Source organism: Oncorhynchus nerka, linkage group LG24 (assembly GCF_034236695.1).
Source record: "Oncorhynchus nerka isolate Pitt River linkage group LG24, Oner_Uvic_2.0, whole genome shotgun sequence".
Lineage (NCBI taxonomy): Eukaryota > Metazoa > Chordata > Actinopteri > Salmoniformes > Salmonidae > Oncorhynchus > Oncorhynchus nerka.
Genome location: NC_088419.1, coordinates 50636347 through 50660795, shown reverse-complemented (window position 1 = coordinate 50660795; position 24449 = coordinate 50636347). Strand labels below are relative to the sequence as shown.

The 24449-nt window shown below is 44.0% G+C and overlaps 1 protein-coding gene across 4 annotated transcripts in view; it reads left to right on the top strand.

Moving 5' to 3' along the window:
- Positions 1-22450, top strand: part of LOC115108092 (single-stranded DNA-binding protein 3-like) — a 53385-nt gene extending 30935 nt beyond the window's left edge. The window contains exons 7-19 of one of the 4 annotated variants that reach the window (XM_029632050.2): positions 2737-2826; positions 17181-17255; positions 17828-17890; positions 18041-18178; positions 18456-18520; positions 18602-18650; positions 19041-19076; positions 19300-19354; positions 19539-19603; positions 19890-19968; positions 20380-20408; positions 20664-20765; positions 21152-22450. In XM_029632050.2, the coding sequence (XP_029487910.1) occupies positions 2737-2826; positions 17181-17255; positions 17828-17890; positions 18041-18178; positions 18456-18520; positions 18602-18650; positions 19041-19076; positions 19300-19354; positions 19539-19603; positions 19890-19968; positions 20380-20408; positions 20664-20765; positions 21152-21181 (876 nt within the window). In that variant the 3' untranslated portion in view covers positions 21182-22450. Of the gene's footprint in view, positions 1-2736; positions 2827-17180; positions 17256-17827; positions 17891-18040; positions 18179-18455; positions 18521-18601; positions 18651-19040; positions 19077-19299; positions 19355-19538; positions 19604-19889; positions 19969-20379; positions 20409-20663; positions 20766-21148 lie in introns of all 4 variants that reach the window. The other 3 variants (XM_029632049.2, XM_029632052.2, XM_029632051.2) reach the window with 3 other exon arrangements.
- The last annotated feature ends 1999 nt before the right edge of the window (positions 22451-24449 follow it).

Below are 24449 nucleotides of genomic sequence, written 5' to 3'. Positions count from 1 at the left end.
CGAAAGTACGAGATCCGAGTTAAAAGTATGTCAAATGAAAATGGCCTGTTTTTATATTTTTAAAAAAAAATTAAACATTTGAATTTAAAAAAATGTATCAATGGAGTAAATTCAACATCCTGATTCTCGAGCTGCAACACAGACTTGTATGGAGTTTATCAACGGACATGGAGATGAATACATCATTATTCGACGCTACACCGTGTCTGCCCCTCCTGTTTGTTGTGATGCTGAGTTTGCCGACCTTTCAGCTGTACGTAAACGAGGACCAATCCCTTTTCGACTCCGTGTGTTGTGGAAAGGTTAACACTAATTGTTTCAAGCTAACGTTAGCGAACATACGCTGGACATTCAGTGGGCTCTAAAGTGCTAAATATGCTAGCTAACAGGTAAATCGGTCTAGGAAATGATTTCCTGAACATTTTGAAGGTCTCCAGAAGATTGGATCTCACCCACTGTTTACTATCATAGCTTTTTTCGTTTTTTATTATGGATAACCTATTTAATTGAGACTGATCTGCTTCAAACATTTGTTTCCATAATATCAGAGTAATAGTTATTTATTTATCGTGGCTAAGACGTTTGTACGTTTTGTACCTCAACTTATTTTTTATTTTAAAATTTTTTTTTTAAACCTCCAATAATAAAGGCCCTTTTGTGTGTTCTAATTATATCTTGTTGGTGACTGACCGTGTGTGTAAATGGAATGCTGTCAAGAAAGAAATTATTCCAAGCTATAGACTTCATATTCTATAGACTTCATTTGGTGAATATCCACTTTGCCGCGCGTGTCTGGTACTCTAAAAAGTTGGACAGGGTTGGCAGGTCTGCCTCCTGTAGGCTCAAGGCAGGGTTGTTCTCATTAGGGTGCGCTGTTGCTAAACATTTAGCAACCAAACCCAGCATTACCCATGACCTTTTTGTTTTAGGTTAGTCTCTCCATTCCGTTTTTAGTCAATTTTCTTCCGTTTGGTTCCCAGTGAATAGCTTACGACCCATCCTACAAAGCAGGATCATGTTAGCCAGCTAACTTAGATAAACAAATACATTGTTTCTGGGTCATTTAACAAATCTACATTTGAATATGGGTCAAATCAATACAGTCCCATTTTTAGCAATATCTTCTTAGAAATGTGAAGTTATTTCTGAACATTCAAGCAAGTTGGCTGGTTGTCATTGATCCTACTTTGTGACCCCCCCAGGTGTCCTAGGGTTGAAGGATGCCTCCTGAATGTGGATAACTTTGTCAGTGTGTTCCAGGTACGACTGGGCTGGATGGGTCCTTCTGGCCTCACTTCTCCCCCTACTGTGGTATTTCACAGTGGACCTGCAGGACCCGGCTCAGATATAATTAGGAAGGGGTGCAGTCAGTCGATTACCAGGGACTGCGAGTGTGTTCGGTTATATCCACTAGTGTTGTCTGTGGAGGTTGAGCACTTAAGAGAGTGCAGGGAGGTGAGATGGTAAGGTGTGTGTGTGTGACTTCGTTTTCTCTAGATGTGTGTTTTTGATGGTGGTACTTTATATACTGTTACCCTCCTTGTGATTACTCCATGCTCTCACAAGCCACCTGTCATAACTAGCCTTTGATTCCAGATGCTAATACCAGTGTGCAATGTAGGCATTAGCTTCTGCTGAAATGCTTCTACAAAAAAAAAAAACAGTCAATTACAAGCATGCGACCAAAGCAAATGGCACATTAGTGAATTATGGCTGTGGTTGGGACAGGAAATGGCCTAGCAGTGAGACCTTGCTGTGTATAAGCACTTTGAAATGAATCCCACAGATTCCTATCAAATCTACTGGATACTTGCTGGATCAGCACGTTTGGCTGTGCAGTTAGATTCCACTCCGGTCAAACTTGAGGCTTGTTCTGTTTGTGGTGTGTGTGTGTGATACTTATAACGGCCAGTTTCATGGACACAGATTAAGCCTAGTCTTAGAATGATAAACATGATTTCTTAGTCAGTCTATGCAAATTGATTTAAAGGTTTGACTCCTGACATTTTGCGTAATAGCACACGTTGACCGGTTTTCTAAACTTTAAAGTGCTCATAGAGCCAACCAGTCAATGATAAACTTGAACGATCAATATGCAAACCTAGTGGTAATTTACCAAAGTAACCATCAATCTATAGTAAATTAGGTGATTTACACTTGAATAGCTTTTAAGAAATAAAATGTTTTATTTGTGTCCAGTGGATGAATCATATGGGTCAAGACAATTTGCCTAATTAATTTTAAAAAGCATCTGAGAAACAATGACATTATTTTCAATTAACTCTGCAACACTTCCAGCTATTGACTTTCTCAAAACTGCCACCAGTTTGGAGCAAAAACATTAAACAAAGACCTTGACAGTTTATTTTACTGTCTGAAAAAATAAAGGATATTTCATGCTGAAACTCTTGTATTAAACACCAATAGTAACTACCAAGTTGATGGTTTATATTTAGGATAATGTTTTACAGATTTGTCATTCTATTTAAAATTCTATTTTGCATATTTTATGTGATAAGGGCCAGAGATAATTAGACACCTGTGATAATCTGAAGTACCCAAAATGACACTAGATTTCCTCAGATAAATTCCTCCCAAAACATGAAAGTTACCAAAATTCTGGTATCTTACTGGTAAACCTCAGGTTTACACAAACACCCTACCTTTGCAACCCTACACAGACAAAATATTCTTCTCAGTTCTAACCTCTAACTCTTTATTGTCTTATGTTTACAGAGTGCGGCTGCAGCCCCCAGTCCAGTGATGGGGGGGATGCCCCCTGGAGAGGGGATGCCCGGTGGACCCATGCCCCCGGGATTCTTCCAGGTCAGTCTCCTCCTACTCTCACACACACACCTCCATCTACACTCTATGGCAGTGGTTCTAGGGTTGGGTGATATATCTAATTAAGTTTGTGCATCAAGTGTCTTTTTAAAAATATTTTTTTCCCCATTTGAGTGTTGTTGTCTTTTTAGTCTCGGCTCCTTCTGTGCTGTGTGCAGTGACTGTAGGCTGTGTGCACCTTCTCATTTACACACACACACACACACACACACACACACACCAAGCTCCTACCCCTGCAATTCACAGCGAAGATGAGAGATCACTTTGTATTCTCTGACAAATGGTTTCAACTTGCTATTTGCGGTTTGGTCCAACAGAATAGATCATATGGACACTGAAACACAGTGAGACATTATTTTACTGTAATCGAGGTTAATCTTTCTAATGATACCCTTTTTGTGTTTAACTCCTCAAAATGCGAGCTGACTACTAAAACGGACTTTCGATGAACATTGAAACTGAGCATTCCTTTTCCAGAATATCGTACCATGTACTGCTAGCAGCATTTTAAACAGAATTATACTAGCTGTCTAGTCTGTTTTTATAAATGTGCCATTACACATGGAACACAATTACCGTGATTTCAGAACGTATTTGGACCCCTTCCCTTTTTCCACATTTTGTTACGTTACAGCCTTCTAAAATGGATGAAATAAAAAAAATCATCAATATACACACAACCCACAATGACAGTGAAAAGTTTTTTTTTTTTTTAGAATGCAAATTTATAAAAAACAGATACCTTGTTTACATAAGTATTCAGACCCTTTGCTATGAGACTCGAAATTGAGCTCTGGTGCATCTTTCCATTGATCATCCTTGATGTTTCTACAACTTGATTGGAGTCCACCTGTGGTAAATTCAATTGATTTGGAAAGGCACACACCGGTCTATATAAGGTCCTACAGTTGACAGTGCATTTCAGAGCAAAAACCAAGCAATGAGATCGAAGGAATTATCTGTAGAGCTCCGAGACAGGACTGTCGAGGCACAGATGTGGGGAAGGGTACCAACAAATGTCTGCAGCACTGAAGGTTCCCCAAGACACAGTAGCCTCAATCATTCTTAAATGGAATAAGTTTGGAACCACCAAGACTCTTCCTAGAGCTGGCCAAACTGAGCAATCGTGGGAGAAGAGGCTTGGTCAGGGAGGTGACCAAGAACCGGATGGTCACTGACAAAGCTCCAGAGAACCTGGCACTATCCCTATGGTGAAGCATGGGTATGGCAACATCATGCTGTGGGGATGTATTTCAACGGCAGGGACTGGTAGGCTAGTCAGGATCGAGGTAAAGATGAACGTCGCAAAGTACAGAGATCCTTGATTTAAAAACCTGCTCTAGAGCGTTCAGAACTTCATACTAGGGCCAAGGTTCACCTTTCAACAGGACAAAGATCCTAAGCACACATCCAAGACAATGCAGCAGTGGCTTCGGGACAAGTCTCGATATTTTTGAGTGGCCCAGCCAGAGCCCGGACTTGAACCTGATCGAACATCTCTGGAGAGACCTGAAAATAGCTGTGCAGCGACGCTCCCAATCCAACCTGACAGCTTGAGAGGATCTGCGGAGAAGAATGGAAGAAACTCTCCAAATACAGATGTGCCAAGCATATAGCGTCATACCCAAGAAGACTCGAGGCTGTAATTGCTGCCTAAGGTGATTTCAACAAAATACTGAGTAAAAGGTCTGAATACTTATGTAAATGTGATATTTGTTTTCAATTTTAGTAACAATAAACATTTCTAACAACCTGTTTATGCTTTGTCATTATGGGGGTGTGTGTGTGTGTGTGTGGATAAGGGGGGGGGGCAAATGTTATGCATTTTTAGAATACGGAATACTTTAACCTAACAAAATGTGGAAACAGTCAAGGGCTCTGAATACTTTCCGAATGCACTGTATATAGTCAATTGGCTACTTGTTATCATTCTGAGAAATAAGTTACTTGATTTCGACATAAGTGGACAGGCTAGCATTATGTTCAAACAGTTGGAGACTGACAGAAGGGCAGTGGTGGAAAAAGTACTTGAGTAAAAGTAAAAATACCTTCATAGAAAATGACTCAGTGAGTCACCCAGTAAAATACTACTTGCATAAAAGTCAAAGTATCTGAAATCAACTTAAGTATCAAAAGTTTAAATATTTTCTAATTGCTTATATTAAGAAAACCAAAATGGCTTAATGTTTTTTAAAATTCTCTTTACAGATAGCCAGGGGCACACTCCAACATTCAGACAATTTACAATCTAAGCATTTGTGTTTTAGTGACTCAGCCGCCAGATCGGAGGCAGTCGGAACGACCAGGGATGTTATCTTGATAAGTGTGTGTGAATGGAAAAATGTTCTGTCATACTAAGCATTCTAAATGTAGCGAGTACTTTTGGGTGGCTGGATAAATTAAGTAAAAAGTACATTTTCTTAGAAATGTAGTGATTTAAAAGTTGTCAACTACTTTTTTTTTTACATAAGTACTTTACACCACTACAGAAGGGTGTGTTTTATAATAATTCAACAGTTCTACCTTGTTAGCTAGCAAATAGATTCTAGTTGGCTAAATTTAAAATCTAAAGATTAGCTGGCTGAAACAGAAAAGGGCCTTCCCCAAACTGTTGCCACAAAGTTGGAAGCACAGAATCCTCTAGAATGCTGTATGCTGTAGCATTAACATTTCCCTTCACTGGAACTGAGGGGCCAACCCGAACCATGAAAAACAGCCCCATACCATTATTCCTCTTCCACCAAACCTTACAGTTGGCACTATGCATTGGGGCAGGCGGCGTTCTCCTGGCATTTGCCTAACCCAGATTCAGCCGTCGGACTGCCAGATGGTGACACGTGATTCAGCACTACAGAGAACGCGTTTCCACTGCTCCGATTGCGGCGAGCTTTACACCACTCCAGCCGACGCTTGGTGTTGCGCATGGTGTGGCTGCTTGGCCATGGAAACCCGTTTTCATTAAGCTCCCGACAAACTGTTCTTGTGCAGACTTTGCTTGTTTGGAACTCTGTAGTAAGTGTTGCAACAGAGGACAGATTTTTTTATGCGCTTCAGCACTCGGCGATCCCGTTCTCTGAGTTTGTGGCCTAACACTTCGTGGCTGAGCCGTTGTTGCTCCTATACGTCTCCACTTCACAACAGCACAGTTAATCGGGGCAGCTCTAGCAGGGCAGAAATGTGAATAACTGACTTGTTGGAAAGGTGGCATCCTTTGGCACTGCCATATTGCAAGTCACTGAGTTGTTCAGTAAGGCCATTCTACCACCAATATTGGTCTATGGTGATGGCATAGCTGTGAGCACAATTTTATACACCTGACGGCAACAGGTGTGGCTGAAATAGCCAAATCCACTAATTCTAAGGGGTTTCCACATGCAGTATGTGCCCAGCAAAAAATAAATGTCCTCTCACTGTCAACTGTTTATTTTCAGCAAACATAACATGTATAAATATGTCTGAACATAAGATTCAACAACCTGATACATAAACTGAACAAGTTCCACAGACATGTGACTAACAAAAATGGAATAATGTGTCCCTGAACAAAGGTCTAAAGTAACAATATCTGGTGTGGCCACCAGCTGCATTAAGTACTGCAGTGCATCTCCTCCTCATGTACTGCACCAGATTTGCCAGTTCTTGCTGTGAGCTGTTACCCGACTCTTCCACCAAGGTACCTGCAAGTTCCTGGACATTTCTGGGGGGAATGGCCCTGGCCCTCACCTTACTATCCAACAAGTCCCAGACGTGCTCAATGGGATTGAGAACCGGGCTCCTCGCTGGCCATGGCAGAGCACTGACATTATTGTCTTGCAGGAAATCACACACAGAACGAGCAGTATGGCTGGTGGCATTGGCTGGAGGGTTATCTCGGGATGAGCCTGCAGGAAGGGTACCACATGAGGGAGGAAGATTTCTTCCCTGTAACGCACAGTGTTGAGATTGCCTGCAATGACAACAAGCTCAGTCCGATGATGCTGTGACACACCTTCCCAGACCATGACGGACCCTCCACCGCCAAATCGATCCCGCTCCAGCATACAGGCCTCGGTGTAACGCTCAAACGCGAATCCGACCATCACCCCTGGTGAGACAAAACCGAGACTCGTCAGTGAAGAGCACTTTTTGCCAGTCCTGTTTGGTCCAACGACGGTGGGTTTGTGCCCATAGGCAACGTTGATGCCGGTGATGTCTGGTGAGGACCTGCCTTACAACAGGCCTACAAGCTCTCAGTCCAGCCTCTCTTAGCCTATTGCGGACAGTCTGAGCCATCCTGTACCTGTCCCGCAGGTGTGATGATCTGATGTATCGATCCTGTGCAGCTGTCCGTTCTGTCTCCCTGTAGCGCTCTCTTAGGCATCTCACAGTACGGACGTTGTAATTTATTTCCCTGGCCACATCTGCAGTCCTCGTGCTTCCTTGCAGCATGCCTAAGGCACGTTCACACAGATGATCAGGGACCCTGGGCATCTTTCTTTTGGTGTTTTTCAGAGTCAGTAGAAAGGCCTCTTTTTTTGTGTGTGTCCTAAGTTTTCATAACTGTGACCTCAATTGCCTACCGTCTGTTAGTGTCTTAATGACCATTCCACAGGTGCATGTTCATTAATTGTTTACGGTTCAGGGAAAGCGTTTTAAACCCTTTACAATGAAGATCTGTGACGTTATTTGGATTTTTACGAATGATCTTTGAAAGACAGGGTCCTGAAAAGGGGCTGTTTCTTTTTTTGCTGTGTGTGTATATACAGTGGGGAGAACAAGTATTTGATAACCTGCAAAATCATCAGTGTTTCCTACTTACAAAGCATGTAGAGGTCTAATTTTTATCATAGATACACTTCAACTGTGAGAGACGGAATCTGAAACAAAAATCCAGAAAATCACATTGTATGATTTTTAAGTAATTCATTTGCATTTTTATTGCATAACAAGTATTTGATACATCAGAAAAGCAGAACTTAATATTTGGTACAGCTATCATACTTTTCCTGTAGTTCTTGACCAGGTTTGCACACACTGCAGCAGGGATTTTGGCCCACTCCTCCATACAGACCTTCTCCAGATCCTTCAGGTTTCGGGGCTGTCGCTGGGCAATACGGACATTCAGCTCCCTCCAAAGATTTTCTATTGGGTTCAGGTCTGGAGACTGGCTAGGCCACTCCAGGACCTTGAGATGCTTCTTAAGGAGCCACTCCTTAGTTGCCCTGGCTGTGTGTTTCGGGTCGTTGTCATGCTGGAAGACCCAGCCATGACCCATCTTCAATGCTCTTACTGAGGGAAGGAGGTTGTTGGCCAAGATCTCGCGATACATGGCCCCATCCCATCCTCCACTCAATATGGTGCAGTCGTCCTGTCTCCTTTGCAGAAAAACATCCCCAAAGAATGATGTTTCCACCACCATGCTTCACGGTTGGGATGGTGTTCTTGGGGTTGTACTCATCCTTCTTCCTCCAAAACCGGTGAGTGGAGTTTAGACCAAAAAGCTCTATTTTTGTCTCATCATATGACCTTCTCCCATTCCTCCTCTGGATCATCCAGATGGTCATTGGCTAACTTCAGACGGGCCTGGACATGCGCTGACTTGAGCAGGGGGACCTTGCGTGCGCTGCAGGATTTTAATCCATGACGGCGTAGTGTGTTACTAATGGTTTTCTTTGAGACTGGTCCCAGCTCTCTTCAGGTCATTGACCAGGTCCTGCCGTGTAGTTCTGGGCTGATCCTTCACCTTCCTCATGATCATTGATGCCCCACGAGGTGAGATCTTGCATGGAGCCCCAGACCGAGGGGGATTGACCGTCATCTTGAACTTCTTCCATTTTCTAATAATTGCGCCAACAGTTGTTGCCTTCTCACCAAGCTGCTTGCCTATTGTCCTGTAGCCCAGCCCAGCCTTGTGGAGGTCTACAATTTTATCCCTGATGTCCTTACACAGCTCTCTGGTCTTGGCCATTGTGGAGAGGTTGGAGTCTGTTTGATTGAGTGTGTGGACAGGTGTCTTTTATACAGGTAACGAGTTCAAACAGGTGCAGTTAATACAGGTAATGAGTGGAGAACATGAGGGCTTTTTAAAGAAAAACTAACAGGTCTGTGAGAGCCGGAATTCTTACTGGTCGGTAGGTGATCAAATACTTATGTCATGCAATAAAATGCAAATTAATTACTTAAAAATCATAATATGATTTTCTGGATTTTTGTATTAGATTCCGTCTCTCACAGTTGAAGTGTACCTATGATAAAAATGACAGACATCTACATGCTGATTTAGCATGTTATCAAATACTTGTTCTCCACACTGTGTGTATATGTGTGTGTGTGTGTGTGTGTGTGTGTGTGTGTATATATATATATATATCACTGCTCAAAAAAATAAAGGTAACACTAAAATAACACATCCTAGATCTGAATGAATGAAATATTCTTATTAAATACTTTTTTTTCTTTACATAGTTGAATGTGCTGACAACAAAATCACACAAATGATCAATGGAAATCAAATTTATCAACCGATGGAGGTCTGGATTTGGAGTCTCACTCAAAATTAAAGTGGAAAACCACACTACAGGCTGATCCAACTTTGATGTAATGTCCTTAAAACAAGTAAAAATGAGGCTCAGTTGTGTGTGTGGCCTCCACGTGCCTGTATGACCTCCCTACAATGCCTGGGCATGCTCCTGATGAGGTGGCGGATTGTTTCTTGAGGGATCTCCTCCCAGACCTGGACTAAAGCATCCGCCAACTCCTGGACAGTCAGATGTGCTCAATTGGATTCAGGTCTGGGGAACGGGCAGGCCAGTCCATAGCATCAATGCCTTCCTCTTGCAGGAACTGCTGACACACTCCAGCCACATGAGGTCTAGCATTGTCTTGCATTAGGAGGAACCCAGGGCCAACCGCACCAGCATATGGTCTCACAAGGGGTCTGAGGATCTCATCTCGGTACCTAATGGCCACCCCACACCATGACTGACCCACCGCCAAACCGGTCATGCTGGAGGATGTTGCAGGCAGCAGAATGTTCTCCACGGTGTCTCCAGACTCTGTCACATGTGCTCAGTGTAAACCTGCTTTCATCTGTGAAGAGCACAGGGCACCAGTGGCGAATTTGCCAATCTTGGTGTTCTCTGGCAAATGCCAAACGTCCTGCACGGTAAGCACAACCCTCACCTGTGGACGTCGGGCCCTCATACCACCCTCATGGAGTCTGTTTCTGACCGTTTGAGCAGACACATGCACATTTGTGGTGCCTCCTGCTCCTCCTTGCACAAAAGTGGAGGTAGCGGTCCTGCTGCTGGGTTGTTGCCCTCCTACGGCCTCCTCCACGTCTCCTGATGTACTGGCCTGTCCTCTGGTAGCGCCTCCATGCTCTGGACACTACGCGGACAGACACAGCAAACCTTGCCACAGCTCGCATTGATGTGCCATCCTGGATGAGCTGCACTGCCTGAGCCACTTGTGTGGGTTGTAGACTCTGTCTCATGCTACCACTAGAGTGACAGCACCGCCAGCATTCAAAAGTGACCAAAACATCAGCCAGGAAGCATAGGAACTGAGAGGTGGTCTGTGTCACCACCTGCAGACCCACTCCTTTATTGGGGGTGTCTTGCTAATTGCCTATTTCCACCTGTTGTCTATTCCATTTGCACAACAGCATGTGACATTTATTGTCAATCAGTGTTGCTTCCTAAGTGGACAGTTTAATTTCACAGAAGTGTGATTGACTTGAAGTTTATTTTTTTGAGATATATATATATATATGAGCCCAACCCTTTCCTTTGAGGACCAACATATCTTTATCATGTTATGGGGGGAATGTGTGGACCACAACCTGTCTCACAGGTTGTAGACCACTGCTCTATGGGCTGAATCTTAACTTGGGATCCGCCAGCATGAAAAACTGACTTCAATTTCTGCTGAACTCCTTTGTCATCAATATAGGGTTGATTTACTGTATGTGTGATTCTCAAGTGAAGAATTTAGCCTGTATGTGCATGCATGGAACACTATTGCGCAACTGCTCCTCACGCTGGCATCTGCTCTGTCTCTCACCTGTTCTACCGCCCTGCTGATGTGCATTCCACATTCGTACCTGTGAACTTGGCTGGTCTTATCAGGATGTGTTAAAGCTCTGCGTGTGTCATGATGCGGTACTTCTACTCTGCTGTGGTCCGTAGGCTGCGTCTCGTCTCTGCGCCTGTCTTCATCCCAAGTGGCACCCTACAAAGTGCTCTTTGACCAAGCCCTGTGGGCCCTGGTGAAAAGTAGTGCACTTACTCTATAGGGTGCCATTTGGGACGTGTCCCGTGTGTAGTGCTGTTGTCTGACTACCCACTCCAGTGTACTGTAGTGAAACGTGGAGGCGTGGTTGGGCCTGGCCCTTAATCGAGAAATTTTAAAGGTGCTGCACCACTTGATGTTGATCAATATCTCATGAGAATGAACTATTGGCAGCCGTGGAGGATTTGACTTCAACATTCCATGCAGTATTATTCTGTAGCGCTGTAGTAGAAGTCAAAGCATCCACTTCTGTTTCTTTAAAGGCCCAGTGTAGTAAAATGTGATTTTCCTTTGTCTTCTATATATTATTTCCACAGTGAGGTTGAAGTAATATTGTGAACATTATGATGATAATAAGAAAGGGCTGCATTGGGCCTTTCAGTATATACTGGCAGGTATGTTGTGTATAGGAATTTAGTCAGATGTTTATTGAGAAGCAATTCTATGTAGCATGGTGTGGTTGAGAGCCAAAGCACACACGCACACAAGCATTTCTAAAACATTGCTGCCACTCCCAGAATATATACTGTGCATTTGGAATGTATTCAGACCCCTTCCCTTTTCCTACATTTACGTTACAGCCTTATTCTAAAATGAATTAAATAAAAATGTCTTCAATCTACACACAGTACTCCGTAATGACAAAACAAAAAGGTTTGTATATTTAAAAAAAAAAAATGAAAGTAAACTGGTGCCTTATTTACATAAGTATTCTCAGAACCTTTGATATGAAACTCGAAATTGAGCTCCAGTCCATCCTGTTTCCATTGATCATCTTTGTTTCTACAAGTTGATTGGAATCTACCTGTGGTACATTAAATTGATTGGTCCCACAGTTGACAGTGGATGTCAGAACAAAACCAAGCCATGAGGTCAAAGGAATTGTCTGTAGAGCTCAGAGACTGTCGAGGCACAGATCTGGGGAAGGGTACCAACACATTTCTACAGCATTGAAGGTCCCCAAGAACAGTGGCCTCCATCATTCTTAAATGGAAGGAGTTTGTTACCACCAAGACTAGAGCTGGCTGCCTGGTCAAATGCGCAATCGGGGAGAAGGGCCTTGGTCAGGGAGGTGACCAAGAACCTGATGGTCACTAACAAATTGCCAAAGCTCCTCTGTGGAGATGGGAGAACCTTCCAGAAGTCCAACCATCTCTGCAGTGCTCCACCAATCAGGCCTCTATGGTAGACTGGCCAGACGGAAGCCACTCTTCAATAAAAGGCACATGACAGCCCGCTTTGAGTTTGCCAAAAGGCACCTAAAGGACTCTGACCATGAGAAACAAGATTGAACTCTTTGGCCTGAATGCCAAGCATCACATCTGGAAGACACCTGGCACCATCCTTATTGTGAAGCGTGGTGGTAGCATTATGCTGTGGGGATGTTTTTCAGGGACTGTGAGACTAGTCAGGATCAAGGTGAAGATGAATGGCTTAAAGTACAGAGGCATCCTTGATGAAAACCTGCTCAGGACCTCAGACTGAGTCCAAGGTTCCTTCCAACTGGACAACAACCCTAAGCACACAGCCAAGGCAATGCAGAAGTGGTTTCGGGACTCAAGTCTCAATGTCCTTGAGTGGCCCAGCTGTAGCCCGGATCTGAACCCGAGAGACCTGAAAATAGCTGTGCAGCGATGCTCCCCATCCAACCTGACAGCTTGAGGATCTGCAGAGAACAATGGGAGAAACTCCAAATACAGGTGTGCCAAGGTTGTAGCATCATACCCAAGAAGACAAGGCTGTAATCACTGCCAAAGGAGCTTCAACAAAGTACTGAGTAAAGAGTCTGAATACTTATGTACAGTTAGTTTACATACTTCGGTTGGAGTCATTAACTAGTTTTTCAAACACTCTAGAAATATTTGTTAACAAACTATAGTTTTGGCAAGTCCGGTAGGACATCAACTACGTGCATGACAAGTCATTTTTTCCAACAGTTGTTTACAGCCTATTTCAATATCACAATTCCAGTGGGTCAGAAGTTTACATATACTGTTGACTGTGCCTTTTAAACAGCTTGGAAAATTCCAGAAAATGTCATGGTTTAGAAGCTTCTGATATGCTAATTGACATTGAGTCAATTGGAGGTGTACCTGTGGATGTATTTCAATGCCTACCTTCCAGCTCAGTGCCTCTTTGCTTGACATAATGGGAAAATAAAATAAATCAGCCAAGACCTCAATATTGTAGACCAAGTCTGGTTCATCCTTGGGAACAACTTCCAAATGCTTGAAGGTACCATGTTCATCTGTACAAACAATAGTACACAAGTATAAACACCATGCAGCCGCACCAAAGTACGTTCAAATCAATCCCAGAACAGCAGCAAAGGACCTTGTGAAGATGCTGGAGGACACAGGTACAAAAGTATCTATATCCACAGTAAAACGAGTCCTATATCGACAACCTTTTTTAAGGCCGTTCAGCAAGGAAGAAGCCACTGCTCCAAAACTGCTATAAAGCCAGACTATGGTTTAACTGCACATGGGGACAAAGAACATCTCCATGTGATTATTGCACTTCACAAAATAGATGAAAGGAACATTTGTGGATACATTGAAGAAACATCAAGACATCAGTCAGGAAGTTAAAGCTTGGTTGCAAATGGGTCTTTCAAATGGACAATGACCCCAAGCATACTTCCAAAGTTGTGGCAAGATGGCTTAAGGACAACAAGTCAAGGTTTTGGAGTGGCAATCTCAAAGTCCTGACCTCAATCCTATAGAAACTCTGTGGGCAGAACTGAAAAAGCGTGTGCGAGCAAAGAGGCCTAAAATCTGACTCAGTTACACCAGCTCTGTCAGGAGGAATGGGCCAAAATCCACCCAACTTATTGTGGGAAGCTTGTGGAAGGTTACCTGATACATTTGACCCAAGTTAAACCATTTAAAGGCATTGCTACCAAATACTAATTGAGTGCATGTAAACATCTGACCCACTGGGAATGTGATGAAATAAAAGCTGAAATAAATCCCTCTACTATTATTTTGACATTTCACATTAAAATAAAGTGGTGATCCTAACTGACCGAAGACGAGGAAGTTTTACTTGGATTAAATATCAGGAATTGTGAAAAACTCTGTTTAAATGTATTTGGCTGGTGTATAAACTTGACCTCAACTGTAAAATGTAATTTCTCTCTGTGTGTGTGTGTGTGTGTGTGTGTATATATATATATATATATATATATATAAAATTAAATGTGGCAATTAAAAAGGTTTTTGCTTTGTCATAGTGTAGAGGGGGTGAAATGACTTAATACATTTTTCGAACAAGGCAGAGGCCCAACAGTCAATAATCAGATACTCAAAAGGTTGGCTGAGTACAGGTATAGGAAACAGTGGTAACAGCTTAGTTTGATTAGGTTTACCAGTTAATTGACAGTTGTGACAAGTTTTGATGAACTCAGAAACATCCTTCTTTAACCTAGGCCAAAAGAAATGTCTTAATATGCAATTGTAGGTTTTCCTCACCCATATGTCCAGCAATGTCGTTGTGGGAAGTTTCAACACCAACTAACGAAGCTTAACTGGTACAACAACCTGACTAATCGCCTCCCCCAGAAAAACTACCATGACACACCCACTTTCTCATCAGGACATCCTCTTGGAGAAAATAGCCGTGGGCGACATCTCTCAACTGTTCCACAGGCACAATTTGGTCACAACTCTTTCTAATGTGGGGTCAGCCTGTTGCTCCTTGATTAGATCAGAGAAGGGTACAGATCACTGGATAACAGGGAAAGCAGTGACAGATTTCTTTGTGCCATTCTCATTAGCCGGTACAGTGACCAGTCGCCACGGCTCATAGAACGCATCACTGCACACACAGAACACCTCTGGGGAAACTCTGAGCACTCATCAGGAATCCCTACAAATGACTGCTTAGCAGAAGCCACTAGATATGGAAAAAAGACAGGCCATACACGCTCACCAGCCAAGTTATTCCCAAGGATAACGTTGATACTCTCAATAGGCCACAAAGAATGCACCCCCACAACAACCTCACCTTTCACCAGTCCCCTGGGCATGAGACAATGTGTCAGGAGTGAACTGATGTGGGACAGGAGCTGCTAATGCCGTAGGCTTAGCCACCGAGAACCAGACATTCGTTTTTCCAATGACCTGAATCTTGACAGTAGTGACTCTTGACCAAAGTCAGCTTTACCACAGGAGTCAGGCTCAACCCTAGTTGAATGAAACTGCCCATGAAGCAGAGTATCTCGTTGAGCAAGGCCCAAAACTCTCCGAAAGCCCCCACTCACTCAATACGGGGCTCTGCAAAGACACTTGGGAGTCAAAACATACTAGTCCGCCAAAACCGCAGCTTCAGCGACAGTCTTTACATTTCGTTAATGTACATGGCTATACGATCAGGGATTGTGTCCTTAAATTGCTCTAGCATAATAGAATAACACAGCCCTTGGAAAGTCAGAACTGCAGAGGCGGAACATCGGCGATTAAACTGAAGACAGTAGTCGCGCAAACTCAACAGGAGTCTGTTTATCCCTTTTTAAAGTTCTAATTCGTTGGCGGTAAACCTCAGGAACCAATTCGTGAATCTGTAACACAGCCATTTTAACTTTAACATAACTGACACTGTCAGCTACACTAAGAGCTGAATATGCGTCCTGCGCTTTACCAGTCAACACACATTGCAACAAAGTGCGGTCAGAATCAGGCCAACTCCTAACGTCAGCAACACGCTCCAACAAAGAATGTCTCAGGGTCCTTCTCATTAAATTTAGGCAACAACTAAGTTCCTAGGTAAATCTGGGTCACCTTCCCAGAGCAAACTCTCCCTTGAGAGCTTTATATTCCCTAACCAGCTCCAGTCGCAGCTTGATTTTAGCATGCTCCAAATCCTGTTTAAATGCCAATTATTTTTCATACTTTACACGATCATGCTCTAGCTGTAACAGAAGCAGTTATTTCTGCTGTTCAAAAAGAAGACTAGGACTAACGGATGGCGTGGCTATTGTAATGTTACCGGGAGATGGCGAGTCCTCAGCAGAGGCTGCCCCAGTGGTAACTTCAAGAATAACACTCCATCAGATTGGCCTTCAATATGAACCTAATAGAATGACACTTCTCACTAATTTCAACCTTGTCGTGTTCAGCAATCTTCAACAGCTGTTCTTTAGTACATAATTCTAACAGTTCCTCTGACGGAAAGCGAATGAACTTGTCTCAATTCAGTCTAACACAACACAATGTGGAAAAAGACAAGAGGTGTGAATACTTTCAAATTAATACTTTTGCTAGCATGCTAGCTGTTCCTGTATACTTCCAGTCAATGCTAATTAGCTAATGCTAATTAGCTATTGCGCTAGCGCTAATTAGAAACATCCTTCAAACGGTATGCAGAGACATAAAAATGGTATCCATGAGTTCATCTGACTCTGGGCAAGTAGAAATGGGGCTTATGTTTGTAGCAAACCGAGCGAGCAGTGGCACGAATGAGAGCCACGAGCGCACAGCCACCGCTTGCTCCTCAGCTCCTGCAGCGCAGTGGTGCGCATCAGTTCTATTCAGATGGTGTCAACAGGTCCATGAATTTAGGAGTAGAATTTATTTTTAAAGTCACCAGGAGTGACCTCAGTCGTTCTGTAAACCCCCTGCTGAAAAACACCTTAGGGGAAACGCTGCAGGCACACACACGGACAGCTCTCTCTTTGTCAGTCCTTCGAATATGCAAGTGGTGTTAATTAGACAACCCTGTCATTAGCTCCATAGTGACAGTGTTTGGGGCAGCTGCTGTAAAGCAGGGCTTAATTGATTCGGTGGTAATTGGCAGATAGGGTAAATTGCCAGTGATCACAAGCTGGCTGCTGTTCTGGCTAGCACACATCCTCTCTACCTCTCTCACTTGCACCGTCTCTTTTTTCACACTCTCTTACAGTGCCTGGAAGGAGAGAATGATCAACGGATACACCCAACCCTCTTTCCTAAGCACAGCTTTTAGCATTTGCCCACCACCCTCTTTGCACTCTCCTCCGCTCAGTAACCCTCCTTTCTCTGCTTCTTTCTCCCTCCCTCTGTCACTTTTTCTCTGTGACGCCACAGGGTCCACCTGGTCCCCAAGGCTCTCCTCACCCCCAGCCTCCTCCCCCTAACACTATGATGGGACCCCACAGCCAGGTACCACTGCTCTCTCAGGATGTCCCAAATGATTATAGTACACTACATTTGGACCAGGGCCCAGGTCAAACGTAGTGCACTATCTAGGAAATGGAGTGTAATTTGGGACACTACGGCTCTCTGTTGGCACTCCTGTTTCTTTATATGCTTTCATATTGGGAAGACTACGGTCATTTCACCCCACCCATGCCCACTTGATGTATGTCTGTACCCTCTATGTCCTTTGGCTTGATGCTTTTGGCGGCAGTGCATAATCACACTTGTTTTAAAATATGTTATCGGAAACTATACCATTAAGCCTCATTTATAACCTATGCAATTAGCTACGTAAAAAGGCCCGTTCTGCGTACTCTCATAGCCTATCTGTAACACGATACAGCTACGCAGGATCGCCATTTTGTGTAGCTAGTTCTTGTGTTGCATATTTGCATAGGGTAAAAACGAGGCTATTATGTTCTATTAAAAGTGAAACGTATTCCTCCGTCTGGAAAATCAGTGAGGGGGAAAAATGCATGGCTGTTCAGTGTAATTGTTGTTGTGAAGGAAACGCTGATATATGTATTGCGGTTTAGTCTTTCATGAACCTACGTGTCGCTGGAGGCCCGCGAGGTCCCCCTATCAGGATGGGCAACCAGGTAAACAAACTACTGTACCCATAATTCTCCACCACCACTACAGTACTGCCATCAGTTTAACAAAAGCGCCTTACTTCAGTAAGGTTTGATAGCATGTCTTGTCGTTGTTTTATTTGACGAGTGTTCACCCATCCCTCTTCTTCCTTGTAGCCTCCTGGCGGTGGCCCTGGCCCCCATCCCATGCTCCAAAACATGGACCACACACGACCACAAGGCCATCCTAACTTGGGACCGATGCAGAGAATGAGTGGCCCTCGAGGCATGGGCCCTATGGGGCCAGGACCCCAGGTAGACCACACTACTGATATGCCCCAATTCTATTATTTTTGTCAGGCTTGCACTGTTACACACCCATCTACGAGCAGCTAGTATTTCTCAACAGTTTGCTTGTAGTCTTTCAGACTAGCCCATTCGTTTTTCAAACTGCCTGTGCAACATCACCCTTCCAGTCGGCCTCCTTGGATTCCAAGTTGTTGATTACAGACACCCTCCCCATGAACCATGTCTTTCCCCCCCCTCCCCTTCGGTTATGGTATGGTAGTCTGACTCTTGGTTGTCATTGCAGAACTTTGGTGGTGGGATGCGGCCTCCACACAACTCTATGGGCCCCGGGATGCCAGGAGTGAACATGTGAGCCTCCTCTCCATCTTAATACATTATACATCACCAGTGTGTGTTGATATCTAACTGGTTTCTCTCGCTGTATTGCAGGGGCCCAGGTGCTGGACGGCCGTGGCCCAATCCGAACAATGGCAACTCTGTGAGTCCAATTTCCACTTTAGACACACACACACACACACACACCATGATGTTATCGGCTCAGATTGCACTGGTCTGTGTCCGTCCTCTCTCAGTAAGAGCTCTGGAGGCCCAATGCATTACCAAGTTCTGGATGTAATTGTAGTATTATGTATCCCAGGCTATGTCCTAAATTACGCCATATTCCCTTTCTGGAGTACTACTTTCGCCCAGGGGCCCTTTTGACTGTTCAAAAGTAGTGCACTACGTGGAGAATAAGGACACTTGGGATACACCCCGTCGATACTGACGATGATAGGATGATGCTAAAACGATGAATGGTGATGTTTTGAGAGGCGAGTACATAAATCCCTGTTCCTGGGCAGTAATGTTTCTGTTGTGATTGATTCAGATGCCTTACTCATCACCTTCTCCTGGAGCGTACGGGGTAAGCACACTCTCCGATGAGCTCTCACACACAAACGCACACACTGGCCATTACGGTAGTGTTTATATTTCACCCATTTGAAGCCACTATTGTAGTATTGTCTTTCAACAGTCTTAATTGATTGTATTGGTGCAGGTAGAATCTGACCTGATACAGCTGCATTGCCGGTGTTGTGGTTTCCTGTTGAATTGTAATAGTTTTGTGTTCTCCTGCCACTCTAAAGGGAGGTTCTGGTGGAGGGGGACCCCCTGGAACCCCTGTTATGCCCAGCCCTGCTGGTAGGTACACCAAATCTTCACAGAGGAATAGGAATGCATGTCAAAATGTCTTGGCAAATAACCTTAGTCTTCAATGACTGTTTGCCATCTTTGGCTGTTCTCATTTACCTCACGTACACTTGTCTATTGATCATCATCATCATCATCATAATCTGGAGTGATTTGTGTATGAACCACTTTTCAGACTCTAACAACTCTGGGGACAATCTCTACACTATGATCAACACTGGACCTGGCAACCGATCAAATGTGAGTCTCCTTCTCGCCCCAGCCCTCTCCTCACATCTGTTGCAGTCACGTTGTTTCCTGTTTCTTCATGGCCAGATGTTTCTTCCAGTCATATCTGGGGGGGGGGGGGGGGCTGGTAAGAAGTAGTGCATTATGTAGGGAATAGGGTGCCATTTGGGATGCACACTGTTTCTCCCTGTCCCAGTCTCGATGCACACTGTTTCTCCCTGTCCCAGTCTCGTTTGATAGTGGTGCTTGTCCTGTTGACATGTGTACTAAGGCAGTGCTTGTGTCTCCTATGCTGCAGTTCCCTATGGGCCCCGGCTCTGACGGGCCCCTAGGCGCCATGGCGGGCATGGAGCCACACCACATGAATGGATCACTAGGTAACACTCTACTCCGCCACTGTTACAACACAACAACCCCGGAGCTGCAAGTCTCAATTTGGTTTAGGGAATAACAGTATTGACTAGTGTATGACTGGCTGGGAATACTTGCAGACTCAGTCAATCTGAACGTATGGAAAGGTACCAAATGGCACCCTATTCCTTATGTAGTGCACTGCTGACCATGGCCCAAAGGGTTCTGGTGAAAAGGGGTGCACTACATAGTGAATAGGGTGTCATATGAGACGTACAACGTGTAATAGTGAAGCAAGGAGACGGATTCTCAGCAGAAGTGCCAGACTTTCGTATAATCTGGCCAAAGACGCAAGGAACGCTTCCACCGGGGCACCTTTTGCATTATCACTTCAAGGTTTTAATTTTGGACTGTGAATTGTTCTCTCTCTTTCTTAGGCTCTGGTGACATGGACGGACTCAACAAGGTGAATATTATAACATGGCCATATATCTAGATTCCTATCAAAACATGACAAATCATTTTGACTTCCTTCATAAAACGTAAGCAATACATTTTTTGCATCTACTACTTATTGTTTAGCCTGGTCCCAGATCTGTTTATGCTCTTTGCCAACTTCATTGCTGTCAATGTCAAGAGTGGACATGATGGCACGACAGACGGGCACTGAGGCGACTGCTAGAGGCCCAATTGACTTACTCTCTTTCCTGCCCTATCGTAGAACTCCCCAAACAATCTAAGTGGCATTAGCAACCCTCCTGGAACCCCGAGGGATGGCGACGAGTTGGGAGGAAACTTCCTGCACTCCTTTCAGAGTGAGAATGTAAGCTCCCTACCCTACCATGCATCTCTATGGACTGTTTTCATTAGGGCATGCAATAGAAAATGTTTTTAAAATGAGTTGTCCCCTACTTTTTCCTGTCCAGTTTTGTTCCGTTTGATGCCTACTGAACACGACCAAGCTGAGGCCACTGTTGCCAGTAACACAGCCTATGTGTACTGTAGGGATTAGAGGGCAGTATTGACTCCAGTGGTGGTACCTTGACAGTCAGGCAAAGCCACAGTGACCCCATCATTGACTCTAGAGTGGCGGTGTAGTGTGGGGGCACTGGGCGGTTGCCAAGTAACAGTTTTGGCTTTGTTTGTGTCAGGCCATTCTAATAGGCTTTCCTGATTTTGAACCCTTTTCCCGTCTGTACCCCTCAGCAGTACTCCCCTACCATGACGATGAGTGTGTGACATCCCCCTCCATCTGCCATCACTGAGGATCTGAGCTCATAACAGGACATGGCCAAAACACATCAGCACAGAACCAGGGACAGAGTGCCATTTTGGTTCCACACAATTCCAGAATGCTGATATACACATTTAAAAAAATGGCTGGTGACTTCTGCTCCTCCTCGTTCCAAATGAAGGACAGTTCTTCTATAATCACCACCCCAAGTGTGATGAAACCAGCGACGGAAACTACTGCATACATGACACGTGCTTTAATTATTGCTTTGTAGTGCAAGTAGTGCAGAACCCGTTTCAGCTTTTGCCACCTAAAACACTGAAGTGTGCATTGTGAACTAGGAGAAATGTATCTTTTTGTTTTCATTTTTCAGATCCCGCGCTCAGCCACATGTAGTATGTCACAAGACTAGTCTGAAAACATGGCGTCTGAATCTGCCTGTAACTCTGTGACCACTCCATTGAATGACTTTGTCCCGATGTACTAGCCCCCAACTATTTAGCCACATTTTCAAAGGGAAGTGGTGCGATCGTATTGGGCCTTAGTAAGAATAGGGCGGCCTGTAACAGTTTCGAAGTGCTCAAGCGAGGGTTTTTAAAATGTCGGATCGGATGCGATGCGTCGTTAGGGAATGTGTTTTGTGGGTTCTGTTTTTGTCGAGGAGAGCGATCTTATTCTGCACTGGTTTTATGTTGCTTTTTATTTAAACAGTCGGACTGCTGTTCTTGTTCTGTCAAGGGGAAAGCTAACTTGGGCTAAACCATGGGTGTGGATGCAATGGGGGGGGTGGGGGGGGGTGCATGACTAAGATCTTTGTACAACATACTACCTAGTGCTGCTCCAGTCCACATGTGGTGTGTTTAACCTCTTCCCTGCCTGTGCTTAACACTCTGTGCCCTTTTTTTCTCGCCATCGTTGTAGCAGTCTGTTTTCCTACTGTTCCATCACGGTGATGATGAAAGTTAAACCCATTGTTACCTGAGATACAGATTGGTAGTTTCTTTCTTTCTTTTTTTTCTCTCAATGTATTTGTTTGGTTATTTTTTTAAATATTTTGATACAAATTTGACCACGTGTATTGGTCCAGTTATTTCAAGATTAGTTAAAGCTTTGTAAACCAATTCTAGTATCATAAACTTAGCGGCAGTCTTGTAAATGTGAACGTTTATTTCATTTTCTGTGAATATTAAGCATTATACACCTGTTGCTGGTATATATATTATTTTTCAAATTGGGGGAAAGAGTGCTGTTAATATAATTTTACAATAACTTAACTTCTTGTCCATTTCCTTTTTTCCTGTTTGCCACTTTTCAAAGCAAGTAGGGTGATTTGGATACTATTTAATTACCTTGACACTCTCTCATTCTCATGTTTTACTATCCTTGTTTGGAACACATTCATTTCCATTCTAAATCCTAATTTTCCTTACACTAACCTTAACCCCTAACCTAAAATAACCGTTTTATTATCTGTGTGGAGATTTCTGGTACCCACGAGGATAGTAATTACAAGCAGCCACACACACACGACACACGTTCACAAAACACCCTGACTCACTCCAAATGTCTGACAATAGATATCAGGGAAGTGTCCAAGGGAAGACCTAGTAACAAATATTTAAACCTCACAGCTTGTAATACATAAATACATTTGTTTTATTCAAGTACACTCCAAATATGATTATTGCTGTTTTACAAAGAACAGCGGATGAGTCGTTCATACAAATTGGACAGACAGGAAGTGACTGTAGTGCTGGTGACCTCTAGTTCAAGGATGCATCCCAAATGGCACCCTTTATAGGGAATAGGGTGCCATTTGGGATGCATACCCTGTGTTATTTTTTTCTGACCACTTTCATATATCGGATTAGGGCCTTTGTCAACTTCTACCTTACTCGAACTACAGAACATCTCTTGGCTCTGGTAGGTGTGGGCAACACAGGTGTCTGTATGGGGATCCCAGAGACTATAACTAGCCAGTACGAGCCCTCCATATCCTTGCTGCCCCTCTGGACCCAGCTGGCCTAGCGCCACAGTACACACCAGCCGGTAGCGGTCAGGACACACAGTCCTCACCAGAGCCTTCACCTCCTCACTCAGCGCCTTGACTAGACCACCACAGGAGGGGGCGCTATAAATCCATGGCCTCCAGCCGAGATGACAGGAAGTCCTGCAGCATCCGATGGACCAGGCCGCAGGGGAACTTCTCGGCAGGCTGGGCCGAACCCGCTTGCACCTGAAGAGCAGAGGTGAATCCCAAACATATTTCCTTGATTTCTCAAGCCCCCACCAAGGGGCACACCATGTGAGCCATGGAAACATGGCTCACTCGAGACACGCTATCGGAGTCGGTACAGCTGGCTGAGTCCTCACTTTCTGCTCCAAAGTGCATTGGAGGACAAGATCTGGGATTCCTCCCCTCTGCCGTTCTCCTCCAATGCACTTTGGGTAGGTGAGGAGAGAAGACACCTACAGTCTAAAATGCCTCTGTCTTATCTCATTTATGGGCACTGCTCTGAAAACACAGGAAAGGTGAATGCAACATGACGGTTGGCCACCAGGAATTTGCCTTTGTCTGTCCGGTTTCTTCTATATCAGTGCAGATGAAGGAAATGAGATGAAACAAAGCCACTTTAGACTGAGTTATGCCCAGGCCAGGGGGAGGGGTAACTGTTGGCTAAGTGGCTAGACTACTGGTGAAAGATCAGGGCTGTTCTGTTCAACTTTAGCGTGTAGCTATATGTATGTGTTGATCTGACCTGCTCATTGACTATAACAATAGGTTTCCTTGCCGGGATGTTCCTCATTGCAATCTTCAGTGCAATGCGTTCCTGAGTACACACAATTAAAAACTTAACAGAGCGATCCAGTATGACAACAGGGTCATATTTTATTAGTGAACACTAAATACGGAAAACAAAAACAAGTTCAGGTCGTCCCATACCGTTGCTTCCATTTTGTTCCTAGTGAATACGACCAATGTCTACTTATGTTCTATATCCATCATTTATTCATCCGAATGAATACAACGTGAAGGTTAAAAAGAGATACTTCACAGGCAGACTGTAGTGATTCAATTAGGTATTTAATGAGAAACACTTGGTCATGTTCAGTAGGGCCCACCATTGCAAAACAGTTTGCATCAACATCCGTTTATATTCATAGTGAACTTCCCAGTTTCACTCTGTTCTTAAACGTTTTCTTCCTACTGAACATGTCCCATTGGTTTGAATGGGTCCTCTGGCTCCTTGGGCTTTACCTTGACTACGTCCC